Below are 18,611 nucleotides of genomic sequence, written 5' to 3'. Positions count from 1 at the left end.
AACGTTCAAACATGTTCTGTGGCACCCATGAAATCAAATTTAAAATTTAGAATCAGATAGACATAAATATAATATTTTATATATAAATAATATATTAAAAATATCAATCTATGTATCTTTCTGTTTTAACCATCCATTTACAGTACAGTATTTCGCCTCCCCTCCCTATGACGTTACACCAGGCGGAGTTAAGAGAGGGTCACCCGGAAGTGACCAGCCCACGCGGTTCTCTTCCGGGTCACGTGACGGAAGTCGGGGCGGCTGGGTGCGGCGAGCGGCTGGAGAGGTTGGGGCTGGTCCCCGTCTTTCCAAAATGGCTTCGCTGCTGCAGTCCGAGCGCGTTTCGTACCTAGTGCGAGGCGAGAAGGAGATCCGCATGCCGCTCTCGCAGCTCTATTTCTGCCGCTACTGCAGTGAGCTGCGCTCCCTCGAGTGCGTCTCCCATGAGGTAAACCGGGCGGGGGCTGGAGAACCGGGGGGGGGGGAGGCGCCACATCCAACGCCTCGAGAGCCCGTTGATTGGCCCGTCCAGCTGCCACTCGCTGCTTCCCTTCATTCTGTTGGTTAGGGGGGATGGATGGATTAGAGGGAGGAGGGTCCATATCATTCTTTGATTTATATACGATGTGTGGAGGTAGCGTCGCCCTCTCCCTCATCTCTACCGCAGGATGCCAGTTCTGGCATCACTGGAGTTGTGTTGTTAATTATAGTCCTCCGTAGCCTCTCAGTTGCTTCCTGGGGTGGTGTGAGCCTGCCGGTTGCTCTGTTCTGCCAGAGCTGAGTTTTGCACAGGATAGTTAAGTCACAACAACCTCTATCGCATTCTGTAAGCAGTAGGCGGCTGTTACTCTCTCTGTGTGTGGGGGGGTGGTAATTAGCTACACCTTCATTCCCTTTTTGCTTCCTAAACTGTATATTCAGCACATTAAAATAAATCTCTTCCAGTCTTCTTAGTTGTTCTTTTAGCAGCCTGTGTGGTGCTTGAGTTTTGTGCCCCATCCCTCCATTTCTGTAGCATATTGTGTCCTCTGCAAGTCACAGAAGCCAATACGGATAAAATGTAGCACTCTTACCAACTGATTTATTATTATTATTATTAATAATAATAATAATAATAATTATTATTATTATTATTATTTATTTCTACCCTGCCCATCTGGCTGGGTTTCCCCAGCCACTCAGGGCGGCTTTCAACAGAACATCAAAAACAGAATAGAACTTCAAACATTAAAAATTTCCCTAAACAGGGCTGCCTTCAGATGTCTTCTAAAAGTCAGATAGGTGTTTATTTCCTCAACGTCTGATGGGAGGGCGTTCCACAGGGTGGGTGCCACTACCAAGAAGGCCCTCTGCCTGGTTCCCTGTAACCTCACATCTTGCAGTGAGGGAACTGCCAGAAGGCCCTTGGACCTGGACCTCAGTGTCTGGGCTGAAAGATGGATGTGGAGAAACCAGTTTCTTTCTCTTCTGATTAGCCAAGTCATTTTCTGATTACCCAGTCCTATCACAACCTCTAATTGATTGTCTTAAAAATTCTGTCTTCTTTCCCCCATTTTATTTGGATGTAGAGGGTGGTATTCAGCTAAGTTTTACTCATAGCAGACTGGTTGAAATTAATGAACATAACTGAGATGGGTCCACTAATTTACTCTGGGTGAAACTTGGTTGAGTACCACCCAGGGAGTTTTCTTGTTACACAGAATGGTCATTTATAGCTTAGTTGAATTCTTTTCACTCTTAAATCTTTTTTGCCCTTTTAATCTGTAGAGAATGGAGACAGCCAGTTCATAGTGTGCCAACCTGAGTGCAGCTTCTACCTTGACCATAAGATTACTAAATAGGCCTGGACACATGTTTTACTTTGTTAGAACATCAAAATAAGTAAAGTAGCTGTAAAACTTTTAAAAAGCCATGCTGCTTTGTGACTTTGGCTTAACAAATGTCTAAAGATTAGAGCCTGCTTCTGCACCTAATTTTGGCATAGTTGGGGGCTGAAGTTGCAACTCTGTTCACAAGTCACACCTGCCTGCCTGCCCACACCTTGGTCCAGTGTTCTTTTCATGATAACTTTGACTTGTGTAAAGAACATCTGTATTATTTCACAATCTTTCAGTGTAAACCCCTCCCCCCACATTTTAGATGAGTGTTAGTAAGCCTTATCTCTTCTATTCAAGTTTATAAACTAGATGCCAATGTGATAGGTTGGGAATTCATTTGTAAAGCCTAGGTAAGTGGTGGAGCACATGCTGTACCTATAGAAGGACCCAAGTTCAGTCCCTGGCATCTCCAGTTAAAAGGATTAGGTGGCAAGTGATGGGGAAGACTTCTCCTGTTAGAGAAACACTGTTGGTCACAATAGAGCATACAGGCTTAGATATACAGATATCCTTACTTTTCTGTATTCCTGTGTTTATGTAAAAGATGGAGAAAGACAGTGGCAGGTAATTCGCATATCACTGTTTTTCACCAGTTTTGTATAGCTAAGAAGAATGAGAACAACATTAGCATTGTTGATATGCATCAAACGCTGTGACTAGAACAGCCAAAAACCTGCTTTGTCCTGTCATCAGAAAAGGTTACCCAACAAATCTCTTCATTGTGTTGAAATGAATGTGAGATTCCCATACATCAAGTCAGTATGTGCTCTCAGAAGAAAGTGAACACATTTCAGGCCAAATAATCCAAAGGGTATATCTACACAATCAATTTATGGGTTTTATTCCAGTTCTGATTCATGAAAGAATCCTTGGAATTGTTCTTTGACAAGGTTGCTGAATTTTCTCTGCTAGAAGTCCAAAGGTTCCTTTACTGAACTATAAATCTCAGAATAGTTTAGGAAGAGGTAATAACTATTAAATTAGTTTTTTAATTTGTATATGCAGATACATTGTATCCCCTGTATTGATACCCAGTGGATTCAGAGCTGAGTTGGTTTCTTTGTCCTCATTCACACCTAGACATTTCTTCATTTTCATCTATTCTTTAGCTAAAAAATTAATTCATTGCTAAATTATGATAAATGATTTCATTTGGGATAATGGAAGCATTCCTCTTTATTATAGGTCTGTGGAAGTTGCAAGATACAGGATTCTATATTGAGAATTTTTTGTTTGAATAAAACATTGGATACATGGCTTGAATTTGATGACCTTTTAAAAAAATATATAAATGGAACTGATGTTCCGAAAAACTAACATAATTTTATTAACAGTTCCTGATCTGAATATTTGCTCCTGTGCAGAAATCCTAATTTACGCTGGATTTAACTAAGATTATTAAAACTGAAATGTTTATTTTTGAATGCCTTGCAATGCAATTCTATACATGTCTACTCATATGTAAGAGCTATTTAATAAGTGGGTATTGAATTCTGATATGCCTTGTTCTGGTGTATGAACCCTGAGTAAGCAAGGGTCAAGATGCATGCAATGCATAAACAAAGCAGAAAAGCTGAAAGACAGGCTCAGGAGGGTGAAGTAGTCTGTGTATTTGACTGTCCACTCAAAATCAGTCTAGTAAAGCTGTTTTATTCTTAAGGGTTATGGAAAAAATTAAGCACTCCCCTTCTTTGCTGGTTCTTTTAAAGGTGGGGTTTTATTACATGCATTTGTTTGTAATGTGCCCCTTTGCTTATAAATGATCTTTAAAATATACAATGTCTCAAGAAGTAGCATTATGTTATTCTGGAAGGACGAAAGGTTCAGACAAGTTGGAAATAAAGTACTTTAGTGTGAACAGGAAATTATTTGCTCAGTTATTTCCACCAGTGTTCATAATAATATAGATGATGATATATTTGAGAGTGGCAGTGTGGAAGGTTGTTAGCACATAGTTCAGCAACATACTGTTAAATTCCATCTGAATAGTAAGACAGTAATCATACTTGGCTTAGTTCCTGGGCATTAGAAAACTGAATAACTTTGCCAGAACAGTTTGTCTGTTGTTTGAAGATTTTTTTTGTGTTTAGGTCAAGAAATTTCCCAGACATCTCAGTTTTAAGATGATGATACTTTTCAGTGTTTTGGGGGGTTGACAACATTTCGCATTCCTTATAAAGGAATCTTTGTATTCATTATAACTACTCTGTAAGTAAAGAGTTATAAGGCTGTGTACTTATGCATGACTTCCTCCAAAGAATCCTGGAAACTGTAGCTTTCCCCACTCACAGAGCTACAATGCCCAGCATCCTTAACAGACTCCACTTTAAAACTGAGGTGGAGTGGCTTGTCTAAGGCCATCGGATGAATTCATGACAAAGGTAAGAATCAGACTGGGGACTTGATGTCACATAACTTGAACTACTTACTATGCTGTGCAGCCCTTAAAAAAATTCAAACAGTTGTTGTTTTTTGTATTGGAAAAGGATCTGGTGAAGGATAATGGTGCAAAATGAAAAAGAGCTTTTTGTATTTTTTTAGGTGGATTCTCACTATTGTCCCAGTTGCCTGGAAAATATGCCATCAGCTGAAGCCAAGCTAAAGAAGAATAGGTAAGACTACATGCTACTTCTGTGATTCTCACCTTACTCAATACTTTTCTCATGCTTTAGGATAGTCTCCCTTCTATCAGTGTATATTTGTCCACAGCACCTTAGTAAGAATCTGAAACAATTTTGAAAATCCTCTAAGTGAGGATTTTATTTACAATGTGATCTCATTGTGATGAGGAAAGTGCTTTTGTGTGTTTGACTTAGCACTCTGTTTATAGTCTGCACTGCTAACTACTGACAGTACTGGAGAAATATTGTTGCAATAATTTACACTTGAGCACGAGCCTGTTTCCTTTTCACACTCTCAATGTGTTTTTTTGTGAAATCACAAGAAAAGCACACTGTGGAATTGCTGGTGATCTCCCATGCTGCAAGAAGGCTTTCAGAATGAATTTACATCTGTCGTACATTGACATCTATGCTTTTGTGAATTTCTGTGAAATACATGGGGAGTGGATCAGAGCACTTGTGGAATCTTGAATGTTTACTGTGACCAGATTTGAAACTTTGCCTACAGCATGTTTTGTGCCCTTTCACAAAGGGTGATGGAAGTGGAATGAAATGGCTTACTTTGTTTTTTGTTGACTGATTCTGTTAAGTCTTTTCTTTCATAGTAACACCTTTGGAAAGAATTTGGTTTTTTAAAACTTGTCAGAGGCAATTTCTGAGTTATAAAACAGAAAATCAGGAGCCTTGAACAGCAGGTATAATCCCTGGTGTTCAAGTACAAACTTGAGTCAAACTTCCATGCTGGTCTCTCTCTGTTTAGGTGTGCTAACTGTTTTGACTGTCCTTGCTGTATGCACACTCTCTCTACCCGAGCAACAAGCATCCCTGCTCCGCTGCCTGATGACCCAGCCAAGACCACAATGAAGAAGGCTTATTACCTGGCCTGTGGCTTTTGCCGCTGGACTTCCAGAGATGTTGGCATGGCAGATAAATCAGTTGGTGAGTAGCATTGGTTTTCAGATGAATATTGCAAGTGTTGTTAGAAAACTTTTTCATGACATGTTTTGCATGCAGCCTTAATTAGAATGTGGAGTGTTGTTTTTGTAATTCAATACTAAGAGCTGGGAAGATAAGTAGGGCTGTGTGAAGAGCTTATAGAGGTTAGCTTCCATTGGTGAATGGTGTTATTATTATGCTACCAAAATAGTCAGAATTGAGCTCTGAGGATGCATGCCTATGTCCTTGGAGTACTGTTTGCTCACAGGCTGCATTTTATATAAAAAAAGCAGCTTGTATCCCACAAAGTTGTCCTGTTAACACAAAAACTTCTGCCTATGCCAGTGGTGGCCAAACTTTGCCTTCCAGCTGTTTTGGGACTACAATTCCCATCATCCCTGGCCACTGGTCCTGTTAGCTAGGGATGATGGGAGTTGTCGTCCAAAAACAGCTGGAGGGCCAAGTTTGACCACCATGGGCCTATGCAATGGGACTTCTTCATGGGCTTTCAGTATAAATATAAGTGGAAATTTCATGTGTTGTAACATTTTTCATGCTGTAGTATTATTTACCATGTATATATGGTGGAAGGGAGGGTGCATTATTCTCCCCCACCCTGGAAATATCTTATGCACCCCTAGCTATGTTTCTACTGTGTTTTACCTAGCTGAATTCTAAAACCCAGAATACTCTGGGTAGGGGAATAATCCTCTAGGAAAGGGGTCATTTGTAGGTGAAAATATGTGGGTGTCAGATGGGTTCAACATCTCTTTCGCCTGTCAGTAATTTCCTACAAATATTTCTCTGTGCCCCTGCATTCATGTTGACCTTCAGACACAAGTATAGAAAACATGTCTTTGCTAGTATATTATGCAGTTCTGCCATTTTCAGCTTGTGATGCAGAAGAACTTTTAAAAAAAATTATCTGACATGTTGATACTAATAATACCAGATTTAATGAACCGTGGTCTGGGTTAGATGAGAGGAGGAGAGAAGCAGGCAGTAATTTTCGATATGTTTCATTTTCTCCGTCCAGTGCATGTATGATCTCTCTCTCCCTTCCCTCACATCCACCAGCCTTTTAAAAATTGCTTTGTTGTGTTGCAGCCAGTGGAGGTTGGCAGGAGCCAGAAAATCCTCATACTCAGAAGGTACGTAAAAGGAATTGCTTCTTCTTTCATAGAGTAGCCTGAAAAAGAAGAGTCTTTGTGTTGGGTCTGCTCTTGTCTATCTCTTAACTCACAGAAGAGAATCAACATTTAATTAAACTTGAAAGAATGAGTCTGCATGGTTGAGGCTAGACTGCATCTTTCCCCAATTGATTTAGCACTGTAGCATCAAATTGGGGCTGGGGATGACATTATGTTGAGCAAAACATACCAAGTAGTCCAAGCCGTTTTCCACAACATGCATTCTTTGAGAAGTGGCCCATCTACATTGACCTCATTAGCTGCTGGAATGCAGTTTAAACTAGCAGTCATCAGGAATTGGCACAGACCTTGTGTCATGCAGAGGTCAGCATCTTTCCCCAGCTTCAATATACTACACTGATTTGAACCTTCTCATACAGATGCACTGCCACTAACATGAATTACTCTGTTCAGAGTAGTTATTTGAGAACGAGAGCTCTATTTCCTGCTGGCCTTCTTATCTGTCTGGCCCTACCTTTGAGATGTAGGGCGTAGCTCATCTCCACCTAAGAGTAGGATATGATGTAATGCAAGCTTCTTTTTTCCGTTTCTCTGAGGAAAGAGCAGTGGGTAAAATTGTTAGGATGTGCATGACACTGCTAGCTAACTGGGTCAGTTAACTGATGTCAGGAGTTGGGCAAGAAGCTGCTGCTGCAGCTCAACTAAGGAAAAAACAAAAAGGGACACCCCCCAAAAGTATTTCCACCATTTTGTTTAACCTTTACTTTGGCAGGAACAGCTTTTCTTCCAGTTCACATCTTAAACTGACATTCCTTTCTAATCAGATTAACAAACTGGTCGAGTATTATCAACAGCTGGCTCAGAAGGAGAAGATGGAGAGGGATCGTAAAAAGTTGGTTCGACGCAGACCCTACATGCCCCTTGCTTTTTCGGTGAGCTAGGACAACAGTACAGAATTCTGGAACTCTTGGGCAAAATCAGAAGACAGTTTTTTAAACTTCAAAGGCATAAATGTTGTTTTTAGTTGAGACTTGTAAAAAAGAAGCAAGCAAACAAAACAAACTAAAATCTTCAGAGTTTATTGGAACCGTGTCAGATCAATAATCTTCCAAGAACAAGTTCCAAGCATCTGTGTATAGAAAGATTTCAGAATGTTTTGCCGTTTATTAAGGGATATTGTCCACTACTGAAATGTAGACACCTGTCATTTGAAATCCCTCAAGTAACTCAGGATTGTATTAAGAAGAGCAAGAATTAGTCTGAGCTGGAAATCAGCTAGGCCGAGATGCTGCTGCTTTCAGTTTTATTATACTGACTGATCAGTCACTAAATATTTGCTTGCCTAGCTTATAGTCAGCACAAACTTGCTATGTGCTAGAAATCATAAGATGTGACAATATTTCATTTCAGTTTTCAGCTGTGCAGCCTGTGTCATTTGAGAGGCTTACTTTTTGCTTAGCTGAATATTTTTGCATATGCTTCCTACCTCTTGGATACCCGTATAACCTGCTTGCTCTGTGCATTTGCTTTTGTCTTTATTGCTGCTTTTTTCTTGTCTCCGTTGCTACCTGCTGCTAATTTGGGGGCTCTCCGCAGCAACACACTATACATGTAGTGGTAAGTCCCTTCAGTTTCTGATAGTGTTAAAACCTTTGAAACCACTTGCGTTCTACTGGTATGTCAATATTTAGTGTACTTAGCCTTCTGGTCTTGGATCTGCTTGTAGTACTACAGTTGAAGTCCAGTTTGCATACAGTTAATGAGCTGAGCTTTCCAAGCAAGGTTGGTAGACCTATTGCTATGGACTTTGAGTACATTTTCATTGTCCGTATAAAGAATGATGTTTGCCGGTTCAAGTCCCTGCTAACAGAGTGAGCTGGTTCATACATGCTAAGCCTCAGTTTATCTTAAACCATGGTTTAATTGTGAACATGTCTTCCCTTATACTGCAAAAGTCCCTTTGCAGCTTCTCCCCCAACGCAAACCATATTTTGATTTGCTGTGATGTCTCAACTAGGAACATGCACAAGCAGCAAGCTAGAAATCAACTATTCTCTGACTTAGATGTAATATCATAGGTCATACAGGTAGAAAGAAGTACACTTGAACCTCCGTTTATGTAACCCTCTGGTTACGTAAACTTCAGGATGCGCGTGTGGCAAACCTGGAAGTATTTTACCAGGTTTCGCCACGCACGCATGCGCAGAAGTGGTCCTCAGGTTGCAGAAACCTCTGGATCTGACTGGACCTCTGGAACGGATCCCGTCTGCAACCGGAGGTACCACCATACACCATTTTTTCTCCAAGTGCATGTTCCTTCTTCCTAAAATGACATGCACCACCACCATACAAAATGACACAGGATGTAACAGGACTGCTTCCTGGGAAATTTTCAGTTGAAATCCCCATCCCACGACCCCTACAGCCAATGATCTCCAGAGTAGCAGAGTAGCATTGGCCAAATCTTTGTTTCTCTGTTTTCCTGTATGTTGATTGGAAATCCAGTGACTTGAATTGCAGGGTGGTTATAGGATAACACTGAATCCAAAGAACCTTGAGTGGATGGAAACAGGTGTGCAAATAAATATTTGTGCAAGTCTTCTCTGTTGGGTAGGTTCTTGGTGCAGTGCTCTAGTACAAGAGTAGCCAACTTGGTGCCTCCAGATGTGGTTGGACTTACAGCCCCAGCCAGCATGACTCGGAAAGTTCAGCTGTATATTCACCATGCTGTTTCTTTACGGTTGATACTGTTCTATATATTTGCTACTAGTTGAATTGTAGCAACTTGTCAGTGAATACCTTGCCTGATGGTAGTTAATCTGAGCTGTAGAGTGTCATACCATTATCACAACTATTTCTTTCTGTCCAATGGCGTCTTGACTGTAGTCAAATATATTTTTGTCACAAAATTATACCCAGTATAATTGTCACAAAATTATACCCAGACAGCTACATTAGCTGTCAAGTGGAGTATACATTGGAGCATCACATGAAAATAGGTCAGGGTAGGAGGTTTTAAAAAATAGGGTTGTTTCAGTGGCATGCTGCGCCCCTCTTCCAGCATTTGATCAATTATTTTATTTTATTAACCAAGCTACTAAAAATTCATTTGAACAGAAAGAGAAAACCATATGCATTGCCTTTGTGTGTGCGTGTGTGTGCATACTTGATTCCTTATGCCCCTCAAGCTGTCAGAAACCACGTGAACTTGTTTCAATCAACAGACCTAACTTTCCTTGCATACTTCTTTCCTAGGACAAGTATGGCCTTGGAACCAGGCTCCAGCGTCAGAGGCCCGGGGCCCCTATCAGTGCCCTCACAGGACTTTCGTGAGTGCTAGGCCTTTTTATATGTATGACGAGAGGTGGAATGATGTATTTTCACAAGCTTGCCAACTGCTGCTCATCTAGGGTGCAAATAAATTGCCTGCAGACTGCCAAGAGTGATCCAGAGTCTCCCTCTGCAGCTTATATTCAGGAGGAGTCTGTTCCCCCCTTTTTAAAAAAAAAGAAGAAGTGGTCCATTGCTCAGTTTGGAGTGTGCTTTGGCACTGATGTATACTTCACAGTTGTGCCTAAACCTTCTGCTTTGTTTTACACAACAGTGTGACTGCTACCAGTCTCTTCCTTTAAGTTTTGCGCCTGAGATTGATTATCTGTGTTAGTGCAGTACACAGCTAGTGTATGGTGGGCGTCATCTTTTCTTGCAAACCCAGAAGCATTTGCTCATTTTATCTCTTTGCTGTTGATCTTCTCTTCAGAGGAAACAAACTCAGATGCTTTTTGCATATCCACACCATACATTTGGTGCATATTTAAAACACATGGCTTCCCCCAAAGAATCCTGGGAGCTGTAGTTCGTTAAAGGTGCTGGGAATTATATCTACAGTATGTCAAGATTCCTTGGGGTACAGTAATGTGCATTGGATGTGCCTGAAATGTATGGTGTGGCTCTCTTTCAGGTTCCCTGTGCATGTATTCTTGGAAGTAAGCCCCTGTGTGCTTAGCGAGTCTGAACTCTGCACGGTTTGCCTTGGGATTTCAGCAATGCAGTTCTGTGTAGCTTGATAAAAGCCATTTTGTGAGGGAAAGGTTGAAAGCAGGGGGTGAGGGGAACTATGCTTAATCCTTTTCTATGTCAACCATTTCCCATTCTAAATTGTTCACTGAACAGCTCACCCCACCCCTGCTGTGGGTTGGTTTTCTTTCTTTTTTTCTATGTATGTAGGGTTTTTTGTTTTTTTGCTGATTCCACCTTCCCTCTTCAGCTCTTTGTTGCCAGGAGGTTGGGAGATCCAAAATATTATAAGAGGTGGCATGGAGGGCTGTATATTTTTGTAAACTGCTTAGAAGATCTCTTACAAGCAAGCACTATATAAATGTTATTAACAAAAGAAAAATAAGAGAGAGGAGGAATTTGTGGAAATTGCCTCCCTTCCTCTTCTGTCAGCAGAAGCCTTCTCTGGATCAAGGAGCCTCCATAAATGGGACAACACTAAATGCAATCTGCTTTGTTGTCCCTTTCTGTATTTTTCCTTGTTGTTAATCCTCTAATCCCTAGAACAGCTGTTCTTAAGAAGTTTTTTTTAAGGGTGTGGCATTTAAGGATTGCAAAACTAGTGAAAATTAAGGCTAGTGAATGTCGATAACTTTTTCTTTATAATATTTACATGCCGATCTTATTTATGGTATTATCTTAAAGATGGGAAAATTTCAAGAAATGGTTTTGAGAAGCACATCAATTTTCACCTTCACCTGGCTGAGCAAGTTCTCTCTCCCACTCATTCTCTGTAGCCTTGTGTCATTGTCCTAGGTGTTGTAAGGAGGTCTGAATGTCAATCAGCAACTTGCTTACAGTTGCTCTGCGAAAGTTTTAATTTAGCCAGTAATTGTAATATTATTGAGGTTTTACTGTGCTCAGTTACTTCTAAGCAACTTTCTGATTATCCTAAGCAGCTGCTTTCTTTTTTGCCTCAGGCTGAAAGATGGAGAGGACCAGAAGGAGATAAAAATTGAACCTGCTCAGGCTGTGGAGGAAGTGGAGCCTTTGCCTGAGGACTATTACACACGACCAATCAATCTGACAGAAGGTAGTAGCTCTTAGCATATCTCTTGTGCTCTCCTGCCCCAGCTTAATATGTTCAGGTGGTGGTCACTCTTTCGTATTGCTCAAAACTGTTTTTTGTTTGTTTGTTTACTTTCTGTACTGTGAACAGTGACAACCCTACGACAGCGCCTCCTCCAGCCAGACTTCCAGCCAATCTGTGCTTCTCAACTTTACCCACGTCATAAGCATCTGCTGATCAAACGCTCCCTTCGGTGCCGGGTATGTAGATTTTGCTGAAAAATATGTTAGTTTCTACTTCTACTGCTTTTGGTGTTTCTTTTTTAAAAAAATTGTCTCAGTGGTAGCATTTGTAGTTGTAGGTTGTTGTCTGCTGTTTGGCCACACATTTTGTTAATGTTTGTTTCCCCTAGAAATGTGAACACAATTTGAGTAAACCAGAGTTCAACCCTACATCCATCAAATTCAAAATTCAGCTGGTAGCTGTGTAAGTATTTTGGATATGGGTGGAAGCAACAATCTATAACACTTACGGTTGGGTCTGTATTCTCTCCTGAGTTGTTCCACTTCAGACTATAGGTGAGAGCTCCTAAAACAGAAATCACAACACATAGCAAACTGGGATATCAGAGAACAGGGACCTAGTCTAGCCTTCCCTCTGACACACTAGTGACTTCTCTTCTACATGCAGGTACATAATAGTCTATGTACAGAGGGCTACTTGGTTTACAAACTCCAGTTTTGAAATGTCATTTAAACCAACCTCTTTAATTAAGTCTGGCCCCATGTTCTCATTTAGTCTCAGTTACAACTTTGGAAGTTGCAGCTAATCTACAGTACAGTTCCCTTTTAAAAAAATTAAACCATGTTGTGTTTGTAGTCATCTACTTTTTCCACTTTTTAAAACATCACCATCTTAAGAACCCATTCTGGGTTGAAAGGTAGGAAGCCAGATATCTAAAAGTGAAAGTGCAGTCAGAAGTCTAGAGATGTTGGGTTCATACTTGAATTTGCTATTTACTTTCTTTTATTTGTATTGTAGCAACTATATCCCAGAAGTGAGAATCATGTCGATTCCAAATCTGCGCTATATGAAGGTTTGTTCTTGTGTATTTTGAACAGTCTTTCTAGAGGTGGGATTTTAAATTAGGGATGGGGACCAGTGGCCCTCCAGAGTTGTTGGGCTGCAACTCCCATTATTTATGACAATTGGCTATGATGGGTGGGCCTCCTGGGAGCTGGAAGTTTTAAAGGTTGCATGTGAGTCAGTGTTAAACCAACTTTTTATTTATTTTATATAGCTTTTCATATTGAGTGCGTTATTTTTTATAACCTTGGCTCAATTTAAGACACCACACCAAATCATGGTTTGAGCAAGCTGTAGTTTCAGAAGAGCCGCAATTGATGTTTATTTGATTGGATGAATGAACTGGGGAGATCTTTAATCAACTAAAAGCCTCCCCCCTCCCGAATAATTGGATGACATTTAAAAAAGCACCATCTTGAAGCACAACTCCGTTTCATGTATATAGGAGGAAATGCCTTTTGCAGTATAATGCTTGCTATGACAAATATAAACACTAACTAAATCACTAACTGAATGACTGGAAGACTAGCTGTTTTTTAAATGTGAGAAATTTGTGAATTTTAGAGGCATCAGTGAAAGGCAGAAACGTGTTTTTTGCAACAGCATAAAAACAGGGTGAAAGATTCTTACTGAGAGTGATCGTTTCCTTTGTGTGTCTGTCATTTGCACAGGAGAGTCAAGTTCTTCTAACTCTCACCAATCCAGTGGAAAATCTCACTCATGTGACACTGAAAGAGTGTGAGGAAGGTGATCCTGATGACACCAGTAGTACTGCTAAGGTACTGCAGCTTCTTCCTAGCATAGATTCTAGGCCATACTTTGATGCTGTGCTGGAAGCTACACTGACTGTATGCTCCTATAAATAGCCACCTGTCATTGAAGACTTAGGGTGGATTTATATGTAGCTATGCAAAAAGAGACTTCCACATGGTATTGGTACCCATGTGGGTGCCATAAGCACTAAGGGGTTTGCCATATTAGGTGGGGTTTGTTTGTTTGTTTGTTTTAAAAAGTGTATGTTTGCTCCTCTGGCTCCTTTTGAGAGGAAGGATGGGATATAAATATATAATAAATGATGATAGTAACATGCACTGAAGATGTATTGGGTATTTTCATTCCAGTGTTGTATCTTGCAGTTGGCCACAGGCAATCTCTCCCACTCCATTACTTACCGTATATATACTACAGGGAAAGCAGGGTGAATGTTGGTTGGCTACTTGTTGCAAAACATATTTTCTACATAACTCTTTTTCAGGTGGTGGTTCCTTCCAAAGAGCTACTCCTGGCTGGCAAAGATGCAGCAGCAGAATATGACGAGCTGGCAGAGCCTCAAGATTTTCAAGATGATCCTGAGTAAGCTTTTCCATATCTTACAGACCTGTGTATCAATTTGTCATCCATGATTCATTGGCAGTTGATGGTGTTGGCTTCCGTCAGGTTGGCAACTGATAGCACAGTATTTATTTTCCTCTGCTGTGTAGTTTGGAATTTAGAAAGTAGTTGATAGAAGAACATCCCACCCCCAATATAATACTAGAACTTGGGGTGATCTGTCAAATTGATTGGCAGGGAATTCAGGGCAGTCAAAAGGAAGTGCTTCATGTAAAACAATTAGAGCCTTCCTTTAGAGCCCTTTAAAAGGAAATCTGACAGGTTCATGGAGGAGGGATATATCAATGCTTGGCATGCCTCTGAATGCTAGTTGCTAGGAGGGCAATATGTGTCAATTCTAGTTTCTAGGCTTGAAAGAGGGCTCTTGACTTCATGTCTTGCTTGTGGGATTCTTGGAGGTATTTGGCTGGCTGTTTGAAGCAAGATACTGGATTTTGTGGACATTTGGCTTGATTCAGAAGGGCTTCTCTTACTTTTTGAAAATTCAAATTCAGGCATACCCATGAACTCATCTTTTAGCACTGGGCAAGTCCATGTATTTGGTTAGTTCTGTCTAGCTATTCTAGTTGGCTTAAGCAACTAATAAACTTTCTTAGTGACATAGCTCACAGGGAAGTGTTGTGGAATTATATTAAAACCTCTTTTCTTCCTTTGCAGCATCATAGCCTTCCGGAAGGCTAACAAAGTTGGGATATTCATCAAGGTCACTCCACAGAAAGAAGAGGGAGAAGTTACTGTGAGCTTTAAGATGAAACATGAATTCAAAAACCTTGCCGCTCCTATCCGGCCCACGGAGGAAAGTGATCAGAGCTGCGAGGTCATCTGGCTCAATCACCACGTGGAGCTCAGCCTGGGCCCTGTGCTTCCATGAAACTCGTCTGTAACTGGAACCTAAACGATGGCCACACACTACATTGTGTCACTGTTCTATAGAAGAATGCATCCTGACAAAATGCTGAAGGCACTGCTTCACAGAGGCTCCCATCAGATATGAACTCGCACACCACAAATTTCAGCCAAAAGATGCAGAGGTCGGATTAGAAGAGAAGAGCCACACTCTTGGATGACTCTCCTCTCTGCAACACCTATGAATTGATGGTCGTCATCCCCCGTCCCCCCCACGCTTGGTCAGCTTTGTAGCAGAAAGCTTGGTGTGCACATTCTGTGGTCATCTTGTATTGCTCCTTGATAAAACGGCATGGAATTTCCCAGCAAACGACCTTACTTGGCGTTCTCTGCATCGGTTTTGCAAAGCTAGTATTACATAATGCCAACATCTCTCTCCCTTGTGGTAGGTTCTGTTCACAGTAAAAATTATTCCAAAGCTACAGTGGCACCATCTATAGTGAAACAGCAAGCAGCAGCGGCAGTATAATGTTCTCTTGCTTCCACCTTCAATTGGATGTGCCATCTGTTTCAAATAGCACTTGTTGGCCTTTTACTCATGTACCAGAAGTTGATATTTCATAAGATGTTACCTTGTCCTGCATACTTTCTTAAGGAAAGGCTCTTAAGAAAAAAAGGCATTTGAGTGCTCCTCCCAATATTCTGCAGGTTTTTTGTGGGGAGGAGGGTGGGTCTTCTGCCACTCTTACATTGGAAGATGCAGGTGTAAAAATGGAACAGGATCTAGGGTAGTTCATAAATGAAAATGCTGCTGTAGTGCTCTTATTGTAGCAGGGGTGCCATTGTGGGAATCATTTGTGTGTTTTTTGTTAAATTATTTATTTAGGAATAGGTTTATGACCAAAGATAGCTGAGAATTTTGATACGTGAGATCACTTTCGTTATGCTTTGAAGTTTAAAATCTCTTGAAAAAGTAGCTACAAGCGCCCACCGTGCATCCTTGCACACAATGTACTTAATACTTGATTCCCATACCATTATAAGAAAAAGTGAATGGCTTTCACAAGGCTTTGTTAGTAGCAAATTTAAGAAATAAATGGTTGTAAACTCTTTAATTCCCAGAGCTTGGCTCTAACCTTCCACCCATACTCAAAAATTCAGCATTGCAGTGTTGCATACACACAGAGACACAAAATGCAGAGATATGTTCCAACACAAACTTCTTGGCTAGTATTTTTTGTTAGATTACTGAGAAGGAAAATGCATATGGTGGAACTCGGCTGCTTTTTCTGCTTATAATTCTCAGACTACGTAACAGATGTAGGTGTGCTTTGAATGGGGCTCTGCTGTTGTAGCCTGGGAGTAATGGGGGCATGTGCAGATCACGTGATTGAATACTGTTGTCAGCAGGTGTGCGTTACAATATGAGAGCTTATTTTGTAGCCTCAGACAGAAAGAGGAATGCTTATTTCCATCTTGGATTAAAGTAAATGGACTCAAGGCTGTGGGAAAACTGTTTTCTTGTAGATTGCAAGTTGTTCAGAGGTGTGTCTTTTAAAAGTCTTCATTAGTTTGGCAGCATTTGGATGAAGGTAGCACCTTATCCAGTTTGTGCAATGGATGTAAAGAAAAAGAGAAGCTTGATGTTCACAAGATCTGCGTAGACTATACACAATATAAAGCATGAGTTTAAGAAGTCTAACCAGTGTTTATTCTTAAATGTGTAGTGTTTAGTGTCTGCTGATCTCAGTTTTTAAAATAACTCAAACTAACCCCTGATTTAATTCTGTCAAGACAATTCTTGACTGAGTAATATTTGGGAACTTCATTTTCGAGAGCTGTTGCTGTGCTGAAGTGATACACACCCAAAGCTTCTTTGCAAAACGTATAGGAAAGTTGGGGCATACATTGGAAGCTTTTTCCTTTTAATCTTTTAGGACTCTGTTCTGTATTACACACTTCTGCAGAAACATCTCACTGAATCCTCACTAGAGGGCACTGGAGACACTCTGCCTTTATCAATATTAATAAAATGACTGTGTTGCCTTATTGTTTTACTTAATGTAGTGAACTTGAAATAAAGAAGCAGACAAAGCCATTTATTTATTGTGTACTTTTTCTGATAGCACCAATCCTTAGGGTGTAATGGAGAGGACAGCATCTGCCACTGTCTTTTTCTCGCTATGCAAGCATAATGGTGTCAGACTGGATTTAGGAGTTCAGTGATTTTAAGTGTACCTACTATGCCCTTATATATGGGCAAAACACAAGCTGCGGAAGCTTGGCATGAGGAATGCTGTGGGGGCACTTGATACAGTAGCACTGATGGACCTAAACAGGTGTTGGCCTCATCAGTGCCTGCTTGAGAGACCATTGAGAGCCACACATAAGCTGCTATTGGCTCCTAACGAAGACAGGTGTGTGTGTGAGAACAGCTGATACAGCCAACTGCCGCCATAGGGTGAGGTAGATCATATTAAGCTCCTGGAATTGCACTTGAGCTACAGCCAATTTTGGCTCAAGAGAAATGAAAGGAATATTGGAAGGAGACATGGGATAAAAATGGTTTAATGTTTTAATTGCTGACTCCGAGGAATGCAGTCAGTCTGCACCCCACTTCATACAAGGTAAAGGCTCATTTACACATTCCTTACTACTGTGAATTATCACTCTGCTTCATCTGCTCAAGTTCTTCCCCATGAGAATAAGTATGTTTTAAATGCCTTTATCACTCTTGTCTGTCCAATTTTGTAGTACATTAGCATCTTGGGCATATAAGCACTCAAATGTGCTTAGACATTAATAATTAACATTTATATTGTGCGTTTCCAAGTGCTCAAATTGCTTATTTCAGTTATCCTTACATGATTGCTGTAAGGCACTTGGGTTAAGGATAAGAGATTACATAATGCTTCCTAGTGAATTTGTGACTGAAGTAATATTTGAACTAGGAATGGTACAGCTCCTAGGTGTTGGCAGTGAGTTATCACTTGCTACTGACATTACTTGTTGATGGTTAAATTGCTATAAGACTGCCCCTTTTTATAGCCAATGGTTGCTGCCATGTAATGTTTAAATTGCCCCCATACTGCAAGTACCTGTGCTTAAATTGCCACCTATCATAATTTTTTAAAAATTGCTATACAAAGAGCTAATTGGAATCTTTGTTATTATCAGACTAATATTAATTGGGCATCACTCATAGAAATTATAACCTATAGTTCCCATTTTAGGAAAAGCATCTTTCCTTGTAGACTCATGGAATGTCTTACGTTATGAGATGATCCCTGGTGTGAGATACAAATTCCTCCATCTGAAAACAATGCAAGAGCCACCTAGATTAGGCCAGTGGCCCTTCTGGTCCAACACCCTGTTCACAAAATGCCTGGGGAAAGCCTGAAAGCAGAATATGAGAACAACACTGCCCATCTGCAGGTACAATTTCATAGTGGCTCCAGTACAGAGCAGTTGGGATGCCTCTAGGTTTCATCTTGTTCCCTTCTGCTTTAACACCTAGTTAAAACTGTTGGGAGTACTCATCCGGAGGTTTGAGCTAAACTCTCATCAGTGTTGTTATAGATTCCTGGGAGCTAGGGTTAAAGCACTGATTATGCAGGCTAACCTTGTTTTTCGAACC

The 18,611-nt window shown here is 40.6% G+C and overlaps 1 protein-coding gene across 2 annotated transcripts; it reads left to right on the top strand.

The window, feature by feature from the left end:
* The first annotated feature begins 237 nt into the window (after positions 1–237).
* DCTN4 (dynactin subunit 4) lies at positions 238–17,072 on the top strand. 2 transcript variants are annotated; one of them, XM_053377033.1, is made up of 14 exons: positions 238–448; positions 4,419–4,489; positions 5,259–5,437; positions 6,542–6,585; positions 7,410–7,517; positions 8,182–8,202; positions 9,841–9,914; positions 11,562–11,674; positions 11,801–11,910; positions 12,063–12,136; positions 12,692–12,746; positions 13,408–13,515; positions 13,992–14,089; positions 14,786–17,072. In XM_053377033.1, the coding sequence occupies exons 1-14, from the start codon at positions 314–316 to the stop codon at positions 14,997–14,999; spliced, it is 1,404 nt and encodes a 467-aa protein (XP_053233008.1). In that variant the 5' UTR covers positions 238–313; the 3' UTR covers positions 15,000–17,072. The 2 variants fall into 2 exon arrangements, with proteins under 2 accessions (XP_053233008.1, XP_053233009.1); XM_053377034.1 differs by lacking the exon at positions 8,182–8,202 and having other exon boundaries at positions 239–448.
* Positions 17,073–18,611: the final 1,539 nt, after the last annotated feature.

This window comes from Podarcis raffonei, chromosome 2 (genome assembly GCF_027172205.1).
Source record: "Podarcis raffonei isolate rPodRaf1 chromosome 2, rPodRaf1.pri, whole genome shotgun sequence".
Lineage (NCBI taxonomy): Eukaryota > Metazoa > Chordata > Lepidosauria > Squamata > Lacertidae > Podarcis > Podarcis raffonei.
The sequence above is the reverse complement of the archived record's forward strand: the minus strand, read 5'-3'. Positions and strand labels throughout refer to the sequence as shown.

Excerpts from the sequence above, each read along its gene's own strand:
- DCTN4 (XM_053377033.1), top strand. The coding sequence starts at position 314 with ATGGCTTCGCTGCTGCAGTCCGAGCGCGTTTCGTACCTAGTGCGAGGC. Across the intron at positions 5,438-6,541 it reads CATGGCAGATAAATCAGTTG|CCAGTGGAGGTTGGCAGGAG; the intron begins GTGAGTAGCATT and ends GTTGTGTTGCAG. Across the intron at positions 9,915-11,561 it reads AGTGCCCTCACAGGACTTTC|GCTGAAAGATGGAGAGGACC; the intron begins GTGAGTGCTAGG and ends TTTTTGCCTCAG.